The sequence below is a fragment of the Phialemonium atrogriseum genome (genome assembly GCF_030411735.1).
Source record: "Phialemonium atrogriseum strain 8032-3 unplaced genomic scaffold QBC33scaffold_17, whole genome shotgun sequence".
Taxonomy (NCBI): Eukaryota; Fungi; Ascomycota; class Sordariomycetes; order Cephalothecales; family Cephalothecaceae; genus Phialemonium; species Phialemonium atrogriseum.
Genome location: NW_026848154.1, coordinates 104,460 through 126,100, shown reverse-complemented (window position 1 = coordinate 126,100; position 21,641 = coordinate 104,460). Strand labels below are relative to the sequence as shown.

Sequence of the window (21,641 nt, the reverse complement as noted above, 5' to 3'; positions counted from 1 at the left end):
GTTAAAGAAACCTCCCCAAAAGCGACCCGGCCCGACGCATCCCAATCAGGTCCACACCCTACTGGAAAAAGTCTCGTAACACTCTTCGGGCGAGGCGAGTATCATTCATGGTGCCCAGCGACCGTCTTCTCCCTCTCCGCGTCCTCGTCGCCGGGCCGCCCCATGCCCGCGCGCTCGCGGCGGCGGACGGCCTCGGCGATGGTGTCCTCGCCGGCGATCTCGCGGACGTCAGCGTCGTGGGCGACGTCGAACTTGCGGCGCAGGTGCTCGGGGCCGGCGACGGTCAGCAGGACGACGTAGGCGTAGACGCAGCCCATGAAGATGCAGATGACCTTGCCGTACTCGTAGCGGGTGTCTGCGCCGGCGGCGGCGCCCGGGGTGGCGGGGAGCGGGAAGCGCTCGCCAATGGTGCTCTCGATGGTGGACGAGGCCGAGGAGGCGAGGTTGCCGAGCTGGTACGACGTGCCGACGACGAAGGTGCGGAAGGCCCCAGGCGACAGCTCCATCAGGTGGATGGGGATGACCCCCCACGCGCCCTGGACGCAGAACTGCTGGAAGAAGGCGGCGGCGATGACGGCGTGCGACGAGACGAAGGTGTAGGGGTACAGCAGGGCGCCGCCGACGACGGAGCACACGACGATGCTGAAGCGGCGGCCGAAGATCTGGCTCAGGAAGCCGACGAGGGTGCCGCCGAGCATGGCGCCCAGGTTCGCGACGACCTGGGTGACGGTGACGGCATTGGGCGAGAAGTCGAACTGGTTCTCGAGCATGGTCGGGTACAGGTCCTGCGAGCCGTGCGACATGAAGTTGAAGCCGGCCATGAGCAGCACGAGGTAGGTCAGCAGCAGCCAGTGGCGCCGCAGCGCGACCCTGCCCTCGCGGATGAAGGTGTGGCTGATGCTGTCGCCGCCCGAGGCCTGGGCGGTGCGCCGGACGCTGGCGCGCTGCTCGTAGACGTGGGTCTCGGGCAGCGCGAGGCGGAAGAGGATGATGAGCACGGGCGGGCAGGCGCCAAACCAGTACAGCGGGCGCCAGCCGTGGCTGGTGGTGTTGACGAGCCCGCGCGCAAAGGCCGTCGCGAGCAGGTAGCCGAACGCGTACCCCTGCTGCAGGATGCCGCTCATCAGGCCGCGGGCCTCCTCGGGCAGGTCCTCGAGCGCCGTCGCCGCCGCGTTGCCGTACAGCCCGCCCATGGCGATGCCGAAGAGGGCCCGGCACGCCAGGAACTCCTTGTAGGTGTTGCAGAATCCGGTGCCCTGCGCGCTGAGTCAGCCATCGCCAATCCGGCCAACAAACGGCTGGCTGGCTGACAATAAAGAGAACAAGATGGGGGGCTGCGGGGGGCCCTGGCGAGCCACATGAATCACGCTAATAGTGCCCAGCATCTGAGTGCAGCTTGGCGGACCCGCCAAGCAAGCAAATGCCGATACAATACAGCGGGGGCCAAAAAGCTTGTATACGAGTAGCTGTGGAGGAATTGACCAGGGTACGTATAAAAGTAAAGAAAAATGAGAAAGCGCGGCGGGCGGGTGCGAGGGGAGGAACCACTCACGAGTTCGAGGACTATGAAAAGAACATTGTTCACAATGAAGGGCCACTTGCGGCCATAGCGATCAGCGGCGATTCCGAACATGATCGAACCGACAGAACGGAACATCAACACGAGGGTGATCCCCCACGTGATGTCGGTCTTGCTGCGGTCGAATTGTTTGGCAAGGTCGCTGACCGTCAGCGAGACGGTGAAGAAGTCGAAGGCGTCCCAGGACTGGTGGGGTCGAGAATGAGTCGCGTTAGCCTGTGGTCGGGGAAGGGGGGAAAGAGGGAGAAGCGCTGCGTACCCACGCGAGGAAGGCAACGGAGAAAAATGCCCATTGGCGGCGATTGAGCATACGAAGCAGCCGGAACGGGTTCGGGGCCGCCAGCATCGGCGGCTTTAGGCTGGTGAAGCGCGTGGCTATGTACTCTCGTGTCGACATGCCATGGTGAGGGGGGTGGTCTTGCTCTCCGACGCCGTCCTCGTCGTGGTTGTCAATGCCGCTGCCGTTGCCGTTGCCTTTGCCGGCGCCGTCATCGATCGGGCTGACCCCTCCTTTCTCGGTGTCGGCCGTGTCAGCCATTTTCGCCGGTTGTTGGGGGGGGGGGGTATATGTTCCTGGTTGCCGAATCTTTGTCTGGGCCCTGTTTCCCGTGCGGAAGAAATTCGATGCAAAGAAGGGAGAAGCAATTCTTGGCAGGATATCTCTGGAAGTCGTGGAGGAGGGGTTGGGAAAACGACTCAGATGCTCACGGCGGGCGACATCAAGTAATAGAGGATAGGAATGTTGCAGATCCCCCAACCATGCTGTCGGCACGACCTGCCTGCTGACCCTGGACTTCCCAACAAAGAGTCCGAGGGTGTAAGTCGTCGGCCAGTCATGGCGCAGGGCTGGTCACCGACGCAGGGCACTTGGCCAACAATGTGTGCATGGTACCGATCCGCAAGTAGATCCCTCGGTGACTATCTATGGGGAAAAGTGGGAACGTGGCAATGGGGCTCCCCGATGTCTGCAGGGATGACATCATTGAGGAACTCCCCAAACCCCTTCCCCACAAGTCGATCATTCGATGCGCCTTTCCACCGAAGGGTGGCTCGGGTGGGTAAGCAACTCCGCACGATACCTCGCAAGTAAATAAATGTAAGGGATATCTCTTGGTAGGCCATCTCTATTCCTGACGACGGGCAACTGAAAGTTGCCACCTGTTTTGTTTGGTCGGCTGACGGGATCAAAGCAACCAAATATTAGCAGAGCCATCAAATCGAGCTACTAATGACACCATCACCCGGTATGACAGGAGTGCACTACAGTAGACAAAAGTCGTGGCCAAGAACGTCGTTACGCGCTACTGGAAGCGAGACTCTTTCGATTGTAGGCCATTGGGATGTAAGACACACCGCATCCTCCCGCCCGGATACCGACAAATAAACCCTCGGGTCCTCGGGACGCCGGAGCGGTGTGAGGACTTATATGCGGCTCAAAGCCCCGTTGCTTCACACGGAGCTTGGCATGCTCTTCGTCTTCTTCGTCTTCAAACCTTCCAGTCGATGCAAGCGATCCATTTCAGGTCCACGGTCCAACCACCTAGCCCGCCGAGGCAGGAGCATTCAGAGATGATTGCACAACAATCAAAAGACAGCGAGTCGGCTAGGAAGCTCTGTGGATGGATTTGAATTTGACCCAGGCGCCTCAAAGGCCGCCCCTGCCCGGGTGGTGTCCAGCATATTTGCTGTGGACCACAAGCAATCAAGTACTGATACAATGCCCCTAGACGCCAGATTCGCCAGAAGTCTGGCCAAGCGCCATCCCCTCTCTGCCCAGCCAGAAGGTCCCTCCCCCACCCCGTGTGATATCTAGCAGACCGTGGAAAAGCAAAATGGCAATGGAAAACGGAACAAAACCCCGACTTTTTTCGCCTGATCCCCCGAGCCACAGCAGGGGAGCCGAAATAGCATCTCAACCTGAGACAAGAGGATGATTAGGCGTCGAGGGTTACAGAACCCTTGAGCCGCGATGCGGGACAAATCGAGAACCGAGACAACGGGGGAACGAGGACCGCGAACATGGTTTGAGTCCCCAGCAGAAGGATGATTAAGAATAGACGTTCCCGACAAAAGGCCGACCCGGCCGGACAAAGGAACACCCCCCTGTTCAACATATGAATACATAATATCACACGATGTAAAGAGGAACGGCAAGGGCCGTCAAGCGGACAAAATGGGCGCCACGCGAGACCGGGCGCCCCCGTCCTCTCGTATCGTACAGCCAGCGTGATGCCCGGCTAGTTGGGGGCACTAACCATACATGTGATTAGAACGAAAGAAGCGCCGGCATGCTCCTACGTCTTGGTGTGAAGGCAACTTACACTCCGCCGCCCATGAATGCTGCGAGGTCGTCGAGCTCCAGCAGCTGCCGCTCGAATGCAGCGCAGAGCTCGATCGCCGTCATGTCGACATCTGGGCCGGGAGGGTTGGAAATCGGAGGGGGCGGGCCGCCGGAGGCAGACGCCGAGGAATTGGGCTCCGGAGAGTCCGTCTTGATCGGGGGGCCGGGAGGCGGGCTGATAGTGGCCGGCGTCGACGCCCCCGCAGATCCTCCATTGATAGTGGTGATGCCCGGCCGCCTCGGGATGGGTGGCTCACTCTCCCGGCCCTCGGGCTGCGGAACGGGTCCCTGAGATCCCGCAGGCTGGGATTGATCGTAGTCCATGACATCCGGGTTGGTGTCGGGCTGGCTGGCAATATCATCCTTGACCGAAGGCGAGGCCTGGTGGTTGTTGGCCTTGCTGCTGTCTTCACGCGAATCGCGGTCGCGAGCAGCATTGTTGACCTCCCGGAGGACCTTGGCCATGACGGCAAGATGCCGTTGCCAGGGGACGACAAGGGGCCACGAGTCGGCACCATCGTGCATGAACCGGAGACTGTCCCGCACTATGGAAGAAGCCGACTCGGTGACGTTGGCTGGGGCGAGACCCTTGAGGGCCAGATAGGCCACGGTGGATCCCGCGGTGAAGGCGGAGAAGAGCATGAAAATTGGGAAGCAGAGGATCGTGTCCTTGTCGGCGCCGCTCTCAAGAGCCAGCAGGCTGTGGATGATGCTGTGCGACGCGGCGAAGATGCGGTCAACGGTCTGTAGGTGTGCGTGGGAAGACATCCTCCAGGCATCAAGGCTGAAGCCTTCGGCCGTGACCAGCTGCAGGATGCGGCGGCGGTTGACAAAGATGGTGCCGCAGTTCAGCAGGCAGTGGATCATGGCGTACGTGTATCCACTGCCCATGGTGATATGCAGTGCGATTTGGCCTGGCTTATCGGCAAAATGCATCGGCAGAGATTGACGGAGGGCCTCGATTTCGTCCTCGAGCGCCAGACACTGCTCCTCGGAGAAGGTCTCGAGGGTGGTGGTGGTCATCATCTCCACGACAGTGCGCCACGCTTTTGTGGCCAGGACTATGTGACCGAACTCGCCAACTTCGCCGGGCGGAGGGGTGGGATCGGTCGAGACGGGTGGAGGGCCACCGAGGGTGCGAACAAGTACTGGACTGCCAAAGTGATAGTTCATGTCTTGACAAGGCAGAGAGACTTCCTTGACGTCCAGAGACGACAGAGCAGGGTGGCGGCCCGGGCTGCTGGTGAGGAAGCAGTCGAGGATGTAAATCAGCCACAGAGTCCTACGGAGGGACTCATCCTGGAGGAACTGCTCAGGGTCGATCTGCTGATGATGGGTATGAACAACACGATACATCTGGGCCATCCTCGCAGCCTGGCCAAGGTAGATGTAGGCCCGGACTGCATTACGGCAGCCCCATTCATGGATGACCAGCAGGCAAAGGGCCTGGATGTCGGCAAGGCTGGGCTGGTCCAGGGATTGCATAACCAGGTTGATGGTCTTGCTGGCAAAGTGTTCGGCCGCAGTAGAACCACCAGTGTGTCCACCATACCGCCGAATCATCAGGGGTGAATGGCTGCCTACGTGTCAACAGAGGGAACGAGAAATTGTCCGAAAATAAAAATAAAAACAGCAGATGTACATATCGGGGTAGAGTGTATGCAAGGCTAAGAACCGAATATGCTTACCGGGCTGCTGTTGTCAACAAGGCATGGACCATAGTGGTATCAAGAGTGGTGTTCTTCAATTGCTGAAGAAAAGACGGCTTGTGGAAGGCAACACATGCCGGAAGCGTTTTGGAGATAACTCGCTCGCATTCTTGCATCAACTCGGGTGTCAGTCTGTGTGCCGGGGCGCAAGAGCCAGGTTAGCAAGTCAAAATCCATTACATGGAGGAGAAAACAGAGCTCGTCTAGCATAGAACAAACGAAGCGAGACGGAGAGTGAGCGAAGAAAAAGGCAAGAAAGAAAGAAAAAAAAGGTAGACCAAAAAATTCAATTAAAATGAAAAAGAAGAAAAAATATTACTTGAAGGGTGGTGGTCTTGCAGGCGCCATGATACTGTAAACACGGCTGAAAGGGGTTTGGGGATGAAGGGCCAAGGCAATTAACTGCAAGCGGAAAATCGGGGGTTCGGAGGAGGGGGAGGTGGCGGTTTTGGGAAATTGGTGGCCGGACGGAAGAAAAATGGGGCATCCAAGCTCCGAGAAGCTAGGGAAAATGCGCAGATTGACGAAGGGCAAGAGCACCCACCGGAAATGGCGGAAAATCGGGATAGGACAGAAATGGAGGGATTGTATCGGAAAGGGAAAAATCGACAGGAAGCGACAAGGATAACAGTAAGAACAATACAAAAAGAGATGTGTGCACGTACTTTTCATTGGTAGCTGAGACATGACGCGAAACGGACGAGGCAGGAGGGCCTGGTCGCTCGTTGGTGGCGCCGGCGATGGCGCGCTCACTAGGCAGACTTTCGCGAGCGCGCTGCTGAACTCGGGCTGGCGACACTCCATGGCCGCCGTGGCTCATGGACTCGGAGGGCAGATAGCACTCATGCATACCCTTTGCGCAGTTCTTGCACGGCGCCCTGCCGTTCTCGTAGACGCACTTGGTCTTGCCCTTGCGGCAGCGCACACAGGCGCCTCCAGCGCGGAGCGCTGTGGAGCGGACTACTGATGCCATGATGGCGGGGCTGGTAGATGACGGGTGATGGTTGATGATGGATGGCGAATGGTGGATGCTGGGTGGTTGATGATCCGATGGTTGGCGGGCGACAACGGCGGCGGCGACGCGACGTGTCCGGCGGTCACCCTCACCTTTGGCGTTGTTCTCGGGAGATGGCAAAATGGGGATCAGAGGGGCCGTCGGCGGGCTATAAAAGGTGCCCGGAGCCCAGCGCCGGTGGTGTGTTGAGTCAGAAAGTCTAAAAAATTTAGGCGGTCGAGTCAAAATGAGAGCGAACTCTCTGTGTGTGCCGAGATTTGCCCTCGGTGCGGTTTTGCGGCTTTGCGGCTTTGTGATGGCTCTCTCGGTCGGCGACAGGCGAGAAGGGCGAAAAAAAAGGAGGATGAAAGAGGGAGGAACGGAGGGGATGGGGGATGGATGGGGTAAAAAAAGGCACGGGCGGACCTTGGCAAACCTCAGGAAGCGAGGGAAGGGAGGCGGCGGGAGGTCCTAGGAGAAGGGGAAGGGAAAAGAGGCCACAAGCGGGCGGATCGGCTGATGGTGCCGGGGGGTTCGAGGAAGACACACGCGAAAAGTGGGGATTGGGTTGTGGGAAGTCACTGGTGCCCACCGTCTTGTCCGAAAATCCCCATGCCATGGGGGCTGCGTCTTCGGCTCCACCTGGCTGCTCGCCCCCCCGCCCATCGAATTTCCACCGCCGCCCAACGCGTTGGTTGGCGGCCGTCGCGGGATGGACCAGGATGAATCACGACAGAATTGTTTGCTATTTGTGTTATTTGTGAATGGCTGTGATCCGTCTGTCTATCTCTGTCGCTCCGGGCCCTCGCTCCCCCTCCCTCTTCCTCATTCCGTTCGTTTGTTGGGCGCTGCCAGGAACGGTAGGTAGGTGACTTCCAGGCGTGTGCGTCTGGGGGGCGAGCCAGCTCCGGCGCTCCGTCTTCCCTCCTCCCACATCCACCACACACCAGTGACCCCCCCATTCGCTGCCGCGCCGCCTGTCCTTGGTCTAGCGCAATTTGCTTTTGGAGGCAGGCAAAACAGCAAAATCACGGCGAACTCAATTACCTCTAAATTCGGACGGCATGGCAATCGAGGTTGCCAGTTTAGGCGGAGCCGGACATGAAAAAAAGAAGGAAAAAAGCACACGCCTCCATCGAAGCCGAGTCCTCGAGTTTCAACTCCTGGGTCGCACAAGGTCGGTCGATCGACCTTGTTCCTTGGCTTTTTTCATCGACTCCCAGACACACACACACGGCTGGGCGTAACGCCGCCGCCCGCCCGCCCGCCTGCCCGACCTGCGCCCCCCGATGAAGATCCAATGTATGTACTTGTACAGTACCGTACCCTCTCCTGTGGTGTGCATCCCTCTACCTCCTATCTGGCATCTGGCCTCAACTCCCTCCACAGGCTTAACAGGCCCATCAATCACGGAGCCGGCTTCCCCCGCCCCCGTCGTCGTCGCCAGCATCGCTTGTCCACTACCACTCTCGCTCCCACTCGCGCGCGCGCGCCAAGCGCCCATCCTCGCATGCAATGCCCCACATTTTCCGAGCCACGGCAATCAATTTCGTTTTTCGTGACTCTTCCCCTCTCCGAAAACGAGCATGAAGCACGGAGGGGAGTGATCGGTCCAACTGCTATGTAGAGAAGCTGCAGGTAAGAAGGTATATGTCTGTCCTACCCTTGGGTCATCGGCGGAGGCCCAAATTCTATTTGTCTTGCGGCATTGAGTCAAAATTCCAGCGGGGCCGCCGAATGGTGCATGGCACGGATTCCCACGGACGTCGGGGTCGGCGGGGTACCTACGAGGTAGAACGTGGTAAGCCGCAGAAGAGGGTGCCCATAATAAGCTGGACAGAGGCACCTAACACTTCCTACCTGGGAGCTACATGGGAACTTCCTCTCGTGTCGGCTCTTTGCTCTGGACCAGTGTGGCACCGGCGCAGCATCGCCTTGTTGTCCGGGCATGCCGTGCGACGGCAGCAATCCATTTTCTCAACCACAGGCTAAAGTGCCAGAATCGATAATTTATAAAGATAGAGGCGCGTCTCATTTAATTCCTTTCTCTGCATTCGGCCAATGGTGGTGGTAGCGCATTGGGAATCTCTTGATCCGATCAAGCTGCTGCTTTGCTCCCCTGATGCCCGGCGACCTGCTCTCCCGTTTCCGGCGTGCCAAATAAAATTCTGTTGCGAAACCACCCCTTCTGGTATGGCCCCCCGGCCTTTATTTTTTTCTCCTGAAAGTGCAGCCTGCGGGGTTTCTCGGCAATCATGCCGCATCTAGTCTCGTCATCTTGGGAGACAAAAATGCGAGAGACAAGAAAATAAAAACCCAAAGAAAGACGAGAGACAAGGAGAAAGAACAGAAAGATAGGTAGGAAAAGGAGGGGAAACAAAGATTTAGACTTTCGCGAATCGGCCGCGATTCATGATCTCTCGTATTTGCGATTGCGATTTGCTGGGGCGCGGCTGGCACGGGGGCTGCTGTGATCTCCTGGGCCCAGACCCTCCGGCGTGTAACGAGACAGGCGGCCATCCCACCCACCGCGAATGTGGCATAAAATTACAGGGTATAGAGGAGCCAAGACCGCGAAATATCTATAGCATATAACAACGATGGTAAATACATTGAAACTGATGATAAGCGACGTGGAAGCGAAAACCAGTGATGAAAGGGACGATGATATCTCGATCATAAGGCTCTCTCGGTGCTGCGCTGACAGTTCTTGGCGCCGCGCACAAGGGCGGATACGTCGTTCCGGTGCTGGACTGGCCGATCCTCCAGACCCTGCCATTTATGCCTCGGCGCTTCGGGGCCAGGGGGGCTCATCCCTCCTCGAATGCCACCGACGGTGAATGAACTCATTTCGCTGCCGATAGTTCTCTCGAACCGAGGTGTTATCCCACATGCAGGAAAATGAGGGCAGCTAGGCCGGACTCGCAGTCCGCAATCCGGATTCCCCCGGCGCGACGTGGCCTACTTCCGTGCAAAAATTCCGCCGGCACTTGCAATACCCGCACCCCTTTTTTTTTTTCGCCATCAGCTCGTACGGGTATGTATGTACATTAACATTGGGTAGCCACGAGAGCTTCGCCGGCGGAAAGGTTATCCCCCGAATTGAATCTCTCTCACCCCTCCTTTTCCTTTCCTCTCTTTCCACTTCGCCCTCGATATTTGCTTTCTTATTTTTAGCCGTGTGGCTGGACCCCGGGCGGCCGTCCTCGCTTCCATCATTGGGGCTTGCGCGGCCCACGCCAATCGACTGACATAAGGAGCAAGTACCTAGGTACCATAGCGGAAGTATCCGTCCGAAGTATCGTTCCGTAATGATGTATGGATACTTCCGTCTCCACGGTCATCAAACACCAAACGCCGCGACAACAAACGCTCCGCACGAGGCCCCCGAAGTCCGCCCTGCCGTGTCTTGAGGCGGCGTTTGCTTCTCATGCTCTTCTCAAATACGAGACGACAACTGTATCTTGGCGCATTTTGAATGGCGGATGATGATTCTACCTATTGGTGCGATAACATCCCCCGGTCCACCCGGTCCCACCTCGGCCCAAGGACAAGAAAATACCGCTCTACCCGGCCGTTCCATCAGCTCTGTCTGCCGATCCCCACCGATAAAAACTCGCCCCTTTTCCGTGCCGACGGCTCGCCTCCTCTTTGCTTGCTCCCTCTCTCTTCATTGAAATCATCGCCGCCGCACGGGGTCGCGGGAAACAGAGAAACCCCCTCCGGGCTCGTGCGTGATGCAACCAACCAACCCAAAAAAGTAATCCCCCTCTCCAGGTAGTTAGTGCTGGAAGCGGAAGTCGAGCCTCTTGTTCCCCTTGTCCTCGGTCGTGGCGAGGTATTCCATGCGCTCGTCCTCGCTCATCGACGTCCACTTCTCGTCCCTCTTCTTGTTCCGCCGCACGTAGTAGCCCTTGACCAGGAAGTACAGCACAATGTTCATGCAGTTGATGGCGAGCAGTTGACGGTTGCCGCGTTCGTACCGTGGCGCGTCATCTGGGTTGGGCACACGCCGTTGTTAGTTACAATACTTGCGGGAACACGGCTCATTTCCTGAGGGTAGGGGGATGGGAGAGGGAGTTATGTGCACACACCTGCTCGGTAGATGTTGGAGGAAATGATGCCGCTCGCCTGCACAAAGATGTTGTAGCAGGCGGCCGAGACGGTCCTGGACCGGACCGTGTTGGAGTTTCGCGAGTTCCATCCCACTTGGATCGGGTGTGCTAGATTCCGGCGCGTCAGCGGTTTGCTATTATTCAGGAGCAGAGACTCCCCTCCCCTTCCCACAACTTACCGTTCGGGTAGCTCAGCAGCAGCGTGGTGACGATCCAGATGATCCATCGGCTGACCTTCTGGGTGTCGGCGGCGACCAGGTAGATGAGGAACGGGAGAGCCCAGATCTGCCCGCTCTGCGCTACGAAGGTCAACTCGCCGACGATCTCGGCCAGATAGGTGAGGAGCAGCATCGTTATCACTGGGCCGCGGACGTTAGCGCTCTGACTCGATCGCCCGTTGTTAGCTCCGGTGGGGAGGGGCTGGGGTGCTCACTGTGCAAGACGGTTTTCGGGATCGTCAGTAGGTTGGACTGGAAGGTATCGAATCCGAGACCCCGAAGTGACAGTGTCAGGTACTGCTCCACCGGCGTCATCGGAATCTGGAAAACAAGACCGAGTATATACAAGGGCCTAGGACCGGCGATGTTAGTAGTCGAAAGGGGGGCATCTGTTCACTGGACGGGGGCTCCTCGTACCAGAGATCGAAATCCTTGAGGCTTTGCCAAAGGAGCTTCGGCGTGATGGGTTCGCGGTTGTGCATGGTGCTCTTGCTGGGGTCCTCGCGCAAAATGCGGTTGACCATGATCGTCTCCTCGCTGAAGAAAGGCTCTCATCAGTAACATGATCCTGGACCAGATCTGGGAAGGTTTTGGGGGCAATACCGTGGAGAGAACCATCCATTTTTCCCTCGAAACCAGCTCTGAGTTTGGCATGGTCCAGCAGGCATCAGCAAGAAGGAGAAGATGCCAACAACGAGCGTGATCAGTCCCTGGAGATGAGTCGTTAGTGGGGATGACTCTCATCGAGCCGTGGCGGAAGCAAAAGGTTTTGGGGAGTTCATCATACCTCGATCAGGAACAGCCACCTCCAGCCAGCCTGGCCATGGACGCCCCTCATGTGCAGTAGGCCATAGGCGAGGAGGGCGGAGAGAATGTCGGCAGTGCTCATAGCCGTCCAGAAGAATCCAAGACGGAGAGACATCTCGTGGTGCTTGTAAAAGTAGGAGAGATACAGAATAACCTGGCGGGATGGTCCGTTAGCCGCCCGCCCCTCGAGTCCTCGTCGTCATCAAGGTGGAGGGTAGTCTTGGGCGAGACTCACATCGGGGATGAAACCGCCTTGGAGTATGCCCAAAAGTGCACGGCAGATCAGGAAAGACTGCCTTCCAGACAGCCAGAACTGGGAACTCGCGACGATGCTCCAGAGAACCATCTGCGACGGAATCCAGCGATCGGGACCCATCCACTTAGACACCAGCTGAGATGGCAACTCTGAAAAGAGGAAGCTGAGCTTGAACACGGTATTCCCCAGGTTATAGTCTGCGTGGTTGGTTGTCAGTAATGCGATGGACACAGCGAGCGGACCGGACGACCACGATATCTTACGTACCATTGGTGGTCATGCTGAGGTCTTTAAGGAAGTTGTCCGTCAGAGCCTGGGAGATGTTTGCACGGTCCAGCTCGAGGGCCATGAACATGATACAGGTCCAGATCATGATACGAAAGTCGATCTTCCGGATAAGACGATGCTCTTCCGACCAGCTCCATCGTGCCAAGGGGTCAAAACGATGGACGTTCTCCCTGGAACGAGGTCAGCGTTCCGCGACGACTCATCAGGAGGCGATATAAAGGGAAGGGCGGGTTAATTACCAGTCGGCTCGTGGCTGGTATTTCTCAGCAGACTCAGGATCGTCGAAAACACTCGCCTGAGTAGCGATCGCGTCCGGGTCGTAGGATCTAGCTCGCTGCCACCAGAAGCGCCTCTCCTCGACCGCGACTCCCAAGGCGGGGATGCTTGTCAGGGAGGTCCGCGAAGAGGTGTCCACGGTCGACACCGCCACCTTCTCCTTGACGAGAACGGTAGACATGTCGACGCTAAAAGGTCAGTCAACCTTATGATTCGCCCGGTGTGGAAGAGGTGATTGGGTGCTAAGAGGGAAGGGGGGGGGGGGGCCTTGGTGGTGGTGACGGTTGAGCCTCTGATATTGGTTTCTCCGCGGGATACGGTGGTATTTAAGTACCCGCGGCTTCGCCAGGGCGTCTCAAGTATGCCAGCGGAGGTGCTCCCACGCCAAGAAGTCGACAATGCAACGCGTTTGGCTGATGAGTTCAGCTCCACGGGGCAACTTGACGGCACGGTCTGGACCCTGGAATGAGGAGGGTGGCGCAACGCCCGGGCACTGGAGGTACGACTTTGCCTCCAGCATCTCTATTAGTCCATGATGCGATCCACTTGCCTTCGCTACCAACCAGACGGCGGTGCCATTGACCATTCACCTTTGTGCAGAAGTCAGCAGCCTGGCCGAGACCCCCGGGAAGCGGTGCTGCACAAGCTGCCGGGAATATTGCGCCATGTGGAGAGGGGATTCCGACATCCGACTCCCGAAGACCCCTGGTGGTCAAGAAAACAAGACAGCACCGGGCTGCCCCCCTGCGGGCCATTCAGCCCCACCGGAGATAAGAACCCGACATACGCGGGAGCGAAGCCTCGCAGCAACCGAGGCCGGACTGCAGGACTGGTCCGGGGGCCGACGAGTTCAAGCCGGCACTACCGACTGGGGCACACACTGCGGTGCGACATGGCCTCTTTGCCAATGTTTCTGGGTTGGGCAACGGCAACGGTATGGAAGCTCCTAGTTGCCTGCTCTCCGTACGCTGCTGCCAGCCGTTTGGCTAGGTCTGCTCGATCGGTCTGTTAGACCGAGCCGCATCACAGAAGGGCCATTTCAGTTGGCAGAAGTCGATCTTCGTGTGGAGCTTGCCTCTTGCATCGGTGGTTGCCAGGGTCGGAGGGGTTGGGGGGATGAGAGGGTTGCAGCTTCCCAGGCACGATTTGGAGGGCTCAGCAACCGAGACCCGAGTCGCGAATGCTGGCTGCTTGGTAACTATATTGCGTGATTGTTGTTTTTGCGCATGGCCCTTGATGCAGATGTTCCAACAAGATAAGATGGCCAGGTGGGATTGGCCAGCACGAACGATGGCGGTTACACTAAAATGTCGTACTGGAAGACTTCCTGGTATGATTAATAAATATATTGTGCCTTCATCATTGGGGGTCAAGATTGTGCAATATCGTCGCTCTCAGGTCGGAGTGTGGAGGAGCGAGAACTGCGGGGAATGAAGCTGGGTCGCAACAAAGCGCAGCCTATCACAGGCGGTAGGCAACTGCCCCCATAGGATTCCGTGATCGATCGATAGGTAGTTACCAATTGCCACCAACACGAATCCCCTGCATTTTCTGCCATTGCAAAGCCGGATATCGCTGCTACACCTCACTCTGGACGACAAGCTAGACTTACGATAGTTCACAAATCACATCCAATAATGTGCCTCCCCTCCGTCGGCCAGACCCAGCATTCTGGACAAGGAGCATCACGAAATCGACACCTGCGGGATCGTCATGACACCCGAGTTGCCGATTCGACCCTCCAGCATCGGGGAGTGTGACAGGATACGAGAGACGGAGTTGCCCAGTATGCGTAGTCGACATCTGCCTGGAATGCTACCCCCGCACATATAATAAGCCGTTGAAGGACCGAGGACATCGTCATGACTCCCCCAGTACTTCTCGTGGACGCCGACTCATCCAGCATATTCCCAAGAGCGAGCAACAAGAACCTGAATCACGAACATCCACCATGGCCCCTTCAGCAGTTGATATTAGCACTCCCGAGCCAGTCTCCAAGTCGCAAAGCCGTGAGCCCCTGAATCTTTCCGGAGCATTGGACCAGTATGAGTCCTTCGACGTCACGCCCGTCATCGGGCGAGAGTTTCCGACGGCGAAGCTCGTTGACTGGCTCGACTCCCCAGACTCGGACAGTCTGTTGAGGGATTTGGCCATCACCAGTAAGGAACCCGCCGTCTGGTCGATCGAGCGCGGAAGCAATGCGCTGACCAGTTCTGTGCAATTTAGTCTCCCAGCGGGGTGTGGTCTTCTTCCGCGCCCAGGACGGCCTCACCAATGACCTCCAGAAGAAGCTGATCCTGCGGTTGGGTGAAGTCACTGGCAGGCCCGCAACATCTGGCCTTCACATTCACCCCATCCTGAACTCGGAGCGCGAAGGAGGAGGGAGCGATCCCGAAATCAGCACCATCAGCTCGGTGCAGTTTGGCAAGTTCTACCGCGAGACCGCCACGGATGAGCTCAGCCCCAAGAAGCAGAGCAGGGCGCAATGGCATAGTGATATTGCCTTCGAGCCCGTGCCAGCGGACTACACGTCTCTGAGACTCACGGAGCTACCGAAGACGGGAGGAGGTAATTAGAACCCCACCGCCTGACCTGGTCTATGAAGAGCCCCCGCTGATAAAAACGATGAATTAGATACGCTCTGGGCGTCTGGCTACGAGATCTACGATATCATCAGCGAGCCGTATCAGAGATTCCTCGAAACCCTGTCCGCCACCTTCGAGCAGCCGGGGTTCCACAAGGTTGCTGAGCGCTCCGGGTTCAAGCTCTACGACAAACCCCGAGGCGCCCCCGAGAATGTGGGCACGGAGCTGAAGGCCGTCCACCCTATCGTCCGCACGAATCCGGTTACGGGATGGAAAAGCATCTTCCCCGTTGGCGGCCACGTGAAGCACATCAACGGCCTGGCCGAGGACGAGAGCAAGAAGTTGCTCGCCTGGTTCCTGGACTTGGTCTACAAGAACCACGACTTGCAGGTTCGGTTCAAGTGGCAGAACCCGAATGATATTGGTGAGATGCAGCCCCTTTCCCGCCTCCCCCATACTCCTATACCTACCTATGGTCAGGCACAAGACCACCTGCTAACTCTCCGTCCAGCCATCTGGGACAACCGCAGCGTCTTCCACACGGCCACGTTCGACTACGAGGGCTATGGCGAGCGGTTCGGGAACAGGGCTGTGGGACTGGGCGAGCGCCCGTATCTCGATCCCAAGAGCACTTCTCGCCGGGCTGCGTTGGGTCAAGAGATTCCCAAGTGAAAGAGTGACGTCGATGCAGTCAGTTAATGTAACATTGCATTTTGTCTCCTGATTCAAATCCTTGAGTGCTCTTCGTGTGTAATCAGTCCGAGCCTCTTCAGAAGTTGATCTCCGCCCAATTGAAAGTCAAACCGTAACTCACTTTTAGAATCACGGGCAGACACACTTGCCCATGAGTGCGTCAAATTCACTTTCAGGCAGGGCTGGGGGTTGGGGCGTTTGTTTAAGTGAGCTCCGAACGGAAGTCTGTCATACTCAAGTCGCAAGAAAGATTCATGCACCAGCGTCATCGCTTATGCGCTGCAAAGTAGTTACGGAAGATTTGGCATGATCTCATTTATATTCAACAGAAGAGTCATATAAGCAGTATTGTACATATTGTACCCGCTTTGTGTTAGACTTGAGTATGACTTGGAGCAATTTCTGCTTACAGGAGTGCTGTGTTATGTGACTGATCCTGTTGCAATGATGTCTTATCTAGTTAGCTCCATGGCAGGATATCGAACTTGTCCTGAAGCGTTTTGGGGACAGAGGCTCGATTAATACTAGAGTAAGGGTAGTGTAAAAACTTGTGTATGTTTGACTCAGCCGTCCTGTCTGTAATTCAAACCAAAATAGTTAGAGATACTGCTTGGCATCATTAGCACCATTCTCCTCCCCACATTAGACCACGAAGGACACCCGGGCTACTAGGCTATCAACATCGTCGCTCAGAACCAGCTCGTGGACTGGCTCAAGTTGAATCTGGCGGACATTGTCACTATGCATCTCGACACAAACGACATCTTTCTTAGGAACCACAAGACTAGAGATTATCACGGCATTGGGCAAGCTGGTGGACCAGATGCGTGACAGCAATCCAGCAATGAGAATCATTGTAAGACTCAAAGCAATTCTAACATATCAAGTTGGTCCACATGTTACTCACCAAGGTCAGGTGGCCCAAATCATTGCTCTCCCTGCGGTTAGCAGGCTTCTCCAAGGATAGATGCTCATATTTGATCGCTTCATTACTGAGATTGCCTCATCTGTAGTCCTGATAGCAAACATAAGACATCCAGCCACGACACCCAGTCCAAGGTAGGTGGGTCACACGGAACCCCTGATAGGAGACGTGGGGAACAGCCACTCGGCGATTCCGTTGCCGAAGACTGGGCTGGGTTAATGCTCTTCAATCCTGCGACTGCATGATTAGAAGTTTCTAAGAGATGCGGATGTCTGATTCATATTGGCCTTCACCGGAGCTTCCATGTCTGTGAATTACGAGGCAGGTGTCCGACCATGCGGGGCCGTTGGCTGAGTCGATGGGAGCGGCTGACTTCGGCCCCACTTGATCTCGGATCGAATCCGAGATATCGTCGTGTCTTGGTGGCCGAACAATACGCCGATCTGACGGTGGAAAGTATAGATAGCAAGTACGTACCCATTTTTTCTTCAATGCCACTCACCATTTCCCTTTCATCCTTCCCTTTGCAATCCGTACCTTTACAAGCTGTCCAACCTTTGTGTGAATCACCCTATAACAGAGGGAAACCGTCCCAGCACAGTCATTCAAGGGGCCCAATTTCCGGATCTCATCCGCAAAAACCACCCAAAACACACCCAAAAAAACAGCACAAAACAACCAAATGCCCCTCTCCCACATCCTCATCCTCGGCGCCGGCCCAGCCGGCCTCTCCGCCGCCCTCGCCATCTCGCAACTGCCCCCACCCCCATCCCCGGCCGCCGCCCCCCGCCTCCGCGTCACGGTCCTGGAGCTCCGGCCGCGCGGCGCAGGAACCACGCTCGGCGGCGCCGTCAACCTGACGCCCCTGGCGCTGCGGTACCTCGACCGGCTCGGCGGGGCGGGAGCGCTCCTCCGGCCGCGCGGCTGCGCCGTCGGGGCGGGGATCGACATGGTGGCGCTGCGCACGGGCAGCCGGCGCGGCACGCTCTGGCGCGGCGTCGACATGCTGCGCGTGCGTCGCCACGACCTGGCTGAGAGCCTGCGAGGCGCGGTGGAGGAGGGGGACGCGCAGGCCGCCGATGGCCGCGGAGGAGGAGTCGAGCTGCGGTACGGCGTGTCGGTTGTGGGGATCCGGGAGGAGGGCGAGGCTGGTGGGGAGGGGGCCGTGGTGCTGGAGCTTGAGGGCGGCGAGGAGATCAGGGGGGATGTGCTGCTTGGGTGTGATGGGTTGCATAGCGTGGCGCGGACGAGATATGTTGAGCCCGAGAGGGAAAAGGTGTACTCTGGTAGGGTCAATGCGTATGGGTATGCGAAGGTAGAGGAGCCGGGGAAGGCGGGGATTACGAGGTCGGATGGGCAGCCTTGCGTGGTAGATAGTACGCTCATCTCCGGCCGGTATGGCTCGCTTCTCGCGACTTTCTTCGAACCAGAGAGGAAGGGTTTGTTCGTGGCTGCGGTGATGGGCATGAAGGATGTGGGAGAGGACGAGGATGCGAGGGACGGGTGGAAGGCCATGGGCGACGACAAGGCGAAAGTGAGAGAGGATATTGCGAGGCGGTTCCGCGACGGCAAAATATCTGGAGTGACTGAGCTGGTGGAGAGTGTGGAGGAGTGGAACCTGTTCCCCGTGTATCAACTTCCTCCTCAGGGTCGATGGTCCAGGGGGAGGGTGATCCTGCTCGGCGACGCTGCCCACGCTGTAAGTCCCGCAGCGTCTTCTTCTCCAAAACCTGATATCTCTATGCTAACTGTCGGTGTCTAGATGCCACCTCAAGGGGAGAGCACGGGTGTTGCCATTGAGGACGGTGTCCTTATCGCCCGGATTCTCCAGCGACACACAGAGCGGAGCATACCTCAGCTCTTCGACGACTATGAAAAATTGCGACGAGCACCAATCGACAAGCTGTACAAAGAGTCGGTTTGGAGATGGGACAACGCAGCTAAAGACGATTCTGGTTGGCTGCATGCTGTTTTCAACGACTGGATGATCACGGCGGTTCTGGCCTTTATGGATTTCAACCAGTCCGATTACTTTGCCAACGACGTGGAGAATCTCCAGTTGCCGCCCTGATGTCTCGCCAGAGGCATGCAAATATCAGTAATCAATTCTCCTCTCTAGATTTCGTGGCGACATTTCTACATTTATTATTGGTGGCAACCCCTTGCTTTATGGTATTGTATTGTACAGTACCTTATTGTGGTGGAGCATACTCCAGTGTATTCTAACAGGAGGGCATGGCAGGAGGGGAGTAACTGGTCATATAACCATGTAAATAAAAAGCAAATGGAATTCAGACTCTTTGCCTCTTTGGGGCTCAGGTGCGTTGAGGACTTGAGAATATTTGGGGCTTTGGGGCTTAGGTTCTTGAAAGCAGTCAAACTTGTTTCGTGGAACAATTATGGCGACGAAATATTGACAGTGACCAATATGGGAAAGTCTGCTAGTCCTCACAAATAGGGGAGATAGATTAGGAGCCATTGATCCATTCGCCAGTTCTGGTCCAGATTTCGTCATGCAGAGCGGGCCGAGATAAATTGCGTGATCAGCACAGGGACGGGACCTACTGCGTATGCGATTGCCCCAACATAATACCTCGACGGAATACACACCAGCGAGCCAGCTAAAAACCATCGTTTTGGATGATACCAAAATAACCGCTAGTGAAAACGATGACCTCGAGCCACGACTCCGAGGATGGGCCCCATAGGCCCCTCCTGGCAGGCTCCCCGCAGCAGGAAGCGTACGGAGGAGCAGTAGCAGCAGGCGGGAGGAGCGCGACCCCGCCGACCCCGGACAGGCTCGAGCGGGGTGGCACATTCACCCGGAACCTCGGGGCGTTGGAGGCGTTCGGCATCGTCATAAGCATCGTCATTGGCAGCGGCGTCTTCACGTCGCCCGGGTCCATCGACGCAAACGTGCCGTCGCCGGGCATGGCCCTCGTCACATGGCTGGTCGGCGGCGTCCTGGCCTGGACGGGAGCTAGCACGCTGGCCGAGTTGGGGACCGCGATCCCCGGACAAGGTTCGTCTCAAGATAGAGCGCCCTTCCTGCCAAAAAAATGGTGCGAGGTAAAGGGTTTTAATTGACGCCATGGTTCAGGGGGCGTGCAGCCGTACCTTCAGTACATCTTCGGCGACGTCTTTGGCTTCTTGGCGGCCTGGACGTGGGTCGTTGCCGTCATGCCCGCGACGCTCGCGATCCTGAGCATCGTCTTCGTGGAAAGCATATTCTCTGCCGCAGGCGTGACGGACCAGGCCGGGAGGATAGAGCACAAGCTACTCTCCGTGTTCATCCTCGTCGTCATCAGTGTGGCGAACTCGATCAGCACAAAGGCAAGCACTCGGCTCAACAATTTTTTCGTCCTCACCAAGTTTGTTACCATCTCGGCCATCGTGCTTGCCGGCATCGTTGTCGTGATTGTCCAGGTCTTGAGTCCGAGCAGGGACGACGTCGGCGGGAGGGATTGGTTCACCAGGCCCTGGTTCGGGTACAGGAAGAGTGTGACGCCTGGCGGGGGTGAAATCGATTGGAACGATCTGGGGCAGTGGGAGATCTTTGGGCACTATTCTGCAGCGTTATATGGAGCGTTGTGGGCATATTCCGGGTGGGACAAGGTAGGACCTGAAGAAACCAGGATGGGATGATCCATCAATAAATAGCTGATGCTTTCCAGGCCATCTACATCTCGGACGAACTCTCAGCACCCGAACGCCAGTTGCCCCTCGCGATCAATTCCGCCCTTCCCGTCATCATTGTCTGTTTCATTACTTCGAACGCAGCCTACTACATCCTCCTGCCATGGGACGTGGTTTCTACAACTGACAGCGTGGCAGTGGTAAGCGCATTTCTACACCCACAAAGCATTTCTGACTCCCAGCTGAAATCATCATGTCTAGACGGCGATTACTCGCCTCTTGGGCTCGGCATTTGGCATCCTCTCTGCGGTTCTGATCTGCCTGGTCGTCGCCGGTTCCTTGCTCGGCAATTCCTTCGTTGCCGGTCGCATGGCAGTAGCTGCGTCGCACAAGGCGTGGCTCCCCGGTGTATTTGGCCTGCTTGGACATGTCGGGACCAGAGTGATTTATCAGGACGCCCCTGAAGACCCCAGCGATTGGACACGTTCACCGAAAACCTCCAGGTCGGACGCGCCAATCAACGCCATCATTCTCTCAACCATCCTCTCGGCGCTCTACATCCTCTTTGGGAATTTCCGCGCCCTCCTCACGTTCAACGGCCTCGGAGAGTACTCTTTCTTCTTCCTGACCGTCCTCGGCGCCATCATCCTGCGATATCGTGAGCCGGGTCTGAAACGTCCGTATAAACCCGTGTTGCTGGTGCCGGCGGTCTTTGCTGTCGTGAGCGGGTTCGTCGTGGCGAGAGGGGCAATATTCGCGCCCGTCCAGGCGATCGTCCTGGTCCTTGTCTGGGCGCTTGGTTTGCTCTTCTATTGGGCCAGGAAGCAATGGGCGACGGTGAGGGCGGCCCGTCGACCTCACCCTGACTGATTGAGATCCTCACGCCTCCCGAGACCTGTTCCCAAAGCTGGTGTGCGCGCGGGCCCTGTCTGGCAGGGATGGCATTTGGTGGTTGAATCGCAACCCCGCTGCAGGTCGGTGCCCGTTAATCTTGGCGACTGCGGCACGGTAAATAAGGCCTCTTGGCACTTGTGAGAGGCGCTAGGGTGACAGATCGCGTCGACAATTGCCGCAAGGGAGACGCGCGGGAAGATGCCCGAGGCACTAGCGCCTTCATTTGGGTTACAGTGAAAACGAAGAAAAAAAAGACAGAGGGGCATGCAAATCAGGTCGTTCTGCTGCTCTAATTACAAGCTGTCCGACGTATGTAATGTACAGT

The 21,641-nt window shown here is 57.1% G+C and overlaps 6 protein-coding genes across 6 annotated transcripts; 3 read left to right on the top strand and 3 right to left on the bottom strand.

The window, feature by feature from the left end:
• Window positions 1-2: 2 nt before the first annotated feature.
• QBC33DRAFT_118700 (sugar transporter family protein) lies at window positions 3-2,307 on the bottom strand. The gene is made up of 3 exons (XM_060421961.1): window positions 1,839-2,307; window positions 1,553-1,765; window positions 3-1,256 (listed from the first exon to the last, which is right to left on the bottom strand). Exons 1-3 carry the CDS (start codon window positions 2,115-2,117, stop codon window positions 102-104), a joined length of 1,647 nt encoding a protein of 548 aa, XP_060282061.1. The 5' UTR covers window positions 2,118-2,307; the 3' UTR covers window positions 3-101.
• Window positions 2,308-3,799: 1,492 nt separating this feature from the next.
• QBC33DRAFT_118599 (uncharacterized protein) lies at window positions 3,800-6,727 on the bottom strand. Its single transcript, XM_060421959.1, has 3 exons — window positions 6,295-6,727; window positions 5,609-5,761; window positions 3,800-5,496 (listed from the first exon to the last, which is right to left on the bottom strand). Exons 1-3 carry the CDS (start codon window positions 6,600-6,602, stop codon window positions 3,897-3,899), a joined length of 2,061 nt encoding a protein of 686 aa, XP_060282060.1. The 5' UTR covers window positions 6,603-6,727; the 3' UTR covers window positions 3,800-3,896.
• Window positions 6,728-10,070: 3,343 nt separating this feature from the next.
• On the bottom strand, window positions 10,071-12,919 carry QBC33DRAFT_542667 (MFS general substrate transporter). Its single transcript, XM_060428297.1, has 10 exons — window positions 12,547-12,919; window positions 12,287-12,477; window positions 11,999-12,216; window positions 11,744-11,917; window positions 11,560-11,666; window positions 11,374-11,493; window positions 11,172-11,308; window positions 10,918-11,097; window positions 10,718-10,846; window positions 10,071-10,619 (listed from the first exon to the last, which is right to left on the bottom strand). The coding sequence occupies exons 1-10, from the start codon at window positions 12,762-12,764 to the stop codon at window positions 10,405-10,407; spliced, it is 1,689 nt and encodes a 562-aa protein (XP_060282059.1). The 5' UTR covers window positions 12,765-12,919; the 3' UTR covers window positions 10,071-10,404.
• Window positions 12,920-14,276: 1,357 nt separating this feature from the next.
• QBC33DRAFT_118644 (uncharacterized protein) lies at window positions 14,277-16,188 on the top strand. The gene is made up of 4 exons (XM_060421960.1): window positions 14,277-14,742; window positions 14,810-15,151; window positions 15,218-15,592; window positions 15,680-16,188. Exons 1-4 carry the CDS (start codon window positions 14,535-14,537, stop codon window positions 15,838-15,840), a joined length of 1,086 nt encoding a protein of 361 aa, XP_060282058.1. The 5' UTR covers window positions 14,277-14,534; the 3' UTR covers window positions 15,841-16,188.
• Window positions 16,189-17,051: 863 nt separating this feature from the next.
• QBC33DRAFT_474625 (FAD/NAD(P)-binding domain-containing protein) lies at window positions 17,052-19,177 on the top strand. The gene is made up of 2 exons (XM_060425231.1): window positions 17,052-18,485; window positions 18,549-19,177. Exons 1-2 carry the CDS (start codon window positions 17,469-17,471, stop codon window positions 18,855-18,857), a joined length of 1,326 nt encoding a protein of 441 aa, XP_060282057.1. The 5' UTR covers window positions 17,052-17,468; the 3' UTR covers window positions 18,858-19,177.
• A 123-nt stretch (window positions 19,178-19,300) lies between these two features.
• QBC33DRAFT_118255 (amino acid transporter) lies at window positions 19,301-21,613 on the top strand. Its single transcript, XM_060421958.1, has 4 exons — window positions 19,301-19,808; window positions 19,887-20,401; window positions 20,461-20,622; window positions 20,684-21,613. Exons 1-4 carry the CDS (start codon window positions 19,457-19,459, stop codon window positions 21,290-21,292), a joined length of 1,638 nt encoding a protein of 545 aa, XP_060282056.1. The 5' UTR covers window positions 19,301-19,456; the 3' UTR covers window positions 21,293-21,613.
• Window positions 21,614-21,641: the final 28 nt, after the last annotated feature.